The sequence below is a fragment of the Triticum dicoccoides genome, chromosome 7B, assembly GCF_002162155.2.
Source record: "Triticum dicoccoides isolate Atlit2015 ecotype Zavitan chromosome 7B, WEW_v2.0, whole genome shotgun sequence".
NCBI classification, from domain to species: domain Eukaryota; kingdom Viridiplantae; phylum Streptophyta; class Magnoliopsida; order Poales; family Poaceae; genus Triticum; species Triticum dicoccoides.
The window spans coordinates 98953629-98957470 of NC_041393.1; the positions used below are offsets into that span (position 1 = coordinate 98953629).

General features: G+C 53.9%; 1 protein-coding gene across 1 annotated transcript; it reads left to right on the forward strand.

The window, feature by feature from the left end:
* The first annotated feature begins 1691 nt into the window (after window positions 1-1691).
* LOC119341410 (aspartyl protease family protein At5g10770-like) lies at window positions 1692-3625 on the forward strand. Its single transcript, XM_037613286.1, has 3 exons — window positions 1692-1863; window positions 1949-2351; window positions 2436-3625. Exons 1-3 carry the CDS (start codon window positions 1692-1694, stop codon window positions 3328-3330), a joined length of 1470 nt encoding a protein of 489 aa, XP_037469183.1. The 3' UTR covers window positions 3331-3625.
* The last annotated feature ends 217 nt before the right edge of the window (window positions 3626-3842 follow it).

A 3842-nucleotide genomic window follows, 5' to 3' on the forward strand; every position in this document is an offset into this window, starting at 1 on the left:
GGTGTGTAACTATGGAGGGGAGCACCGCACATGGCTAAAAGATCAACTTGTGTGTTCTAGGGCGCCCCTGCCCCCGTATATAAAGGAGAAAGGGGAGGCCGGCCGACCCTCCTAGGCGCGCCCCCAAGAGGGAAATCCTACTAGGACTCCAAGTCGAGTCCTAGTAGGTTTCCACCAAGAGGGAGAGAGGGGGAAGGAAGGAGAGGGAGAGGGAGCAGAAAGGGGGGGTGCCGCCCCTCCTCGCAGTCCAATTCGAACCCAAGGGGGAGGGGGCACGTGGCCTGCCCTGGCCGCCCCTCTCTCTCTCTCTCTCCACAAAGGCCCATCGAGGCCCATTAGTTCCCACGATGGTTCCGATAACCCTCTGGCACTCCGGTTTTATCCGAAACTTCTTCGGAACACTTACGGTGTCCGAATATAGCCGTCCAATATATCAATCTTTATGTCTCGACCATTTCAGGACTCCCTGTCATGTCCGTGATCTCATCCGGGACTCCGAACAAACTTCGGTCATCAAAACACATAACTCATAATACTAATCGTCATCGAACGTTAAGCGTGCGGACCCTATGGGTTCGAGAACTATGTAGACATGACCGAGACACATCTCCGGTCAATAACAAATAGTGGAACCTAGATGCTCATATTGGGTCCTACATATTCTACGAAGATCTTTATCGGTCAAAACACATAACAACATACGTTGTTCCCTTTGTCATCGGTATGTTACTTGCCCGAGATTTGATCGTCGATATCATCATACCTAGTTCAATCTCGTTACCGGCAAGTCTCTTTACTCATTTCGTAATGCTTCATCCCGCAACTAACTCATTAGTCACATTGCTTGCAAGGCTTATTGTGATGAGCATTACCGAGAGGGCCCGGAGATACCTCTCCGAAACACAGAGTGACAAATCCTAATCTCGATCTATGCCAACCCAACAAACACCTTTGAAGACACCCGTAGAGCATCTTTATAATCACCCATTTACCGTGTGACGTTTGATAGCACACAAAGTGTTCCTCCGGTATTCGGGAGTTTCATAATCTCATAGTCTAAGGAACATGTATAAGTTATGAAGAAAGCAGTAGCAATGAAACTGTAACGATCAAAATGCTAAGCTAACGGATGGGTCATGTCCATCACATCATTCTCCTAATGATGTGATCCCGTTCAAATGACAACACATGTCTATGGTTAGGAAACATAACCATATTTGATCGACGAGCTTGTCAAGTAAGGCATAATAGGGACAGTATGATTTGTCTATGTATTCACACATGTACTAATTTTCCGGTTAATACAATTTAACATGAATAATAAACATTTATCATGAAATAAGGAAATAAATAATAATTTTATTATTGCTTTTCCTTCACGGGGATGGCGGCGCCATCTCCTTGCCGTGCTGGAATCAGTGAGACGGGGATGCCAGCTGGACGAACGCCCGGTCTGGCAGCGTGGCATGACTGTCGGCTCCTCCTTGTTGCGTGGCGAGGATGGCGGCTCCTCCTTGACGCAGCGTCCCATCCGGACACCGTTGTTGGCCCCCGGCAGTCATCATTTAGACTTCAACAAGTCTTAGTCTTAGTTAACTGGTTTAACAAGTACAGTGCAAACGACACGTTGAGGGCATGAAAGCATATGTAGAGCCAGATCGGCTGGAAACGGCGACACCCCAGAGGAGGCCATGGCCAGTGCTTCTAGCCCGCCGCTAGTAGCACTCGGCGTGCTCCTCCTCTTGTCCGTTAGTTCGGCCATTGCGCATGGCAGAGGAGCAGATCAGGAACGCCGCCAGCGCTACATGGTGGTGCAAACTAGCCACCTGATGGAGTCAAAATCCATCTGCTCTGGCTTCAAGGGTACGTACATAGGTAGACGAGATGATGAAGATGTGTGCGAGAACCATAGCCGTGATGCATGCTCTCTTTTCTTCTTTTTTTGCAGTGACTCCATCCGCGAATGGCACGTGGGTGCCGCTGCACCGGCCGTACGGCCCGTGCTCGCCGTCGGAGGGCACGCCGCCGCCCCTGGTCGAGATGCTCCGCTGGGATCAAGCCCGCACGGACTACGTCCGAAGGAAGGCCACCGGCGAGGTGGACGACGTGCTCGACCCAGCCAGGCCGCACGTGGACATGATGCAGGTGGACTTCATGCTCCGAGGGACCTTCGGCATCGGCTCTGGCTCTGGCTACGGCGCGGCGATCGACGGCGACGACGACGACGACCCAATGATCCTGGCACAGACCATGGCCATCGACACCACCGAAGACGTCCCGTGGATCCAGTGCCTCCCTTGCCTCATCCCCCAGTGCTACCCGCAGCGGAACGCCTTCTTCGATCCCCGCAGGTCAGCAAAGCACCACTGGCTTTATTTTGTATGTACTGTCTTCTTGATGGAGTAATGAAATATCCAATTGTACAAAAATTACAGGTCGAGCACCGGCGCGCCCGTCCGCTGCGGCTCCCGCGCCTGCCGATCTCTCGGCAACTATGCCAATGGCTGCTCCAAGGCCAACTCGACGGGAGATTGCCTGTACCGGATCGAGTACAGCGATAACCGGCTTACGCTCGGGACGTACATGACCGACACGCTGACCATCAGCCCCAGCACCACCTTCCTCAACTTCCGGTTCGGGTGCAGCCACGCCGTGCGCGGCAAGTTCAGCGCCCAGGCCTCCGGGACCATGTCGCTCGGCGGCGGGCCGCAGTCCCTCCTCTCGCAGACGGCCCGCGCCTACGGCAACGCCTTCTCCTACTGCGTCCCGGGGCCCAGCGCCGCCGGCTTCCTCTCCATCGGCGGGCCGGTCGAAGGCGACGGCGGCGGCGGCTCGGGCACATTCGCGACCACGCCGCTGGTCAGGAACGCAAACGTCATCAACCCGACCATCTACCTGGTGCGGCTCCAGGGCATCGAGGTCGCCGGCCGGCGGCTCAACGTGCCGCCGGTGGTCTTCTCCGGCGGGACGGTCATGGACTCGAGCGCCATCATTACGCGGCTGCCCCCCACAGCGTACCGCGCGCTGCGGCTGGCATTCAGGAACGCCATGAGGGCGTACAGGACGCGCGCCCCGACGGGGAACCTCGACACCTGCTTCGACTTCGTGGGGGTCACCAGCGTGACGGTGCCCGCGGTCTCCCTGGTGTTCGACGGCGGCGCCGTCATCGAACTTGACCTTCTGGCCGTGCTGCTGGACGGATGCCTCGCCTTCGCGCCCGTCGCCGCTGATTTCGCCCTCGGCTTCATCGGCAACGTGCAGCAGCAGACGCACGAGGTGCTCTATGACGTCGCCGGAGGGGCTGTGGGCTTCCGCCGTGGTGCGTGTTAGCTGGCCCTGAGCTAGCGCGCGGCGGCCGGCGCACGTTCGATCCTCTTTTTTTTTTGAAACAACGTGCTCGATCCTCTTTCTTTAAATGTCACTGGCTTTGCACTGTCACTGGCTAGCTATGTAATCCTAATTAAAATCTTAATAGAACTCTTAGATAAACTCTCTAGTAGAGAGTCGTCGTATTGGCACCCGTATCTGTCTAGCCAAACCGCAAACACATTATATCGTCATAATGTGAACTTCATATGTTGCCCTGCAAGTAGTACACACCTGTTATCGAGTCTCACGTTCTCAATAAACTCGGACGAATACAGTGAGGGCCTTTTTGATTCGCAGGATTTTGAAAGCATAGGAATAGAAAAGTATAGGATTGGAGTGGCACTCACTTGAATCATATAGGATTATCCAGAAGTGTTTGATGCCACGGGAAAAACAAAAAAATTATGAAAAAAGATTGAAGTGGATGTTAAATTTTTATGAAATGTAGTACAAAAGGTTTCATAGAAAAAAAT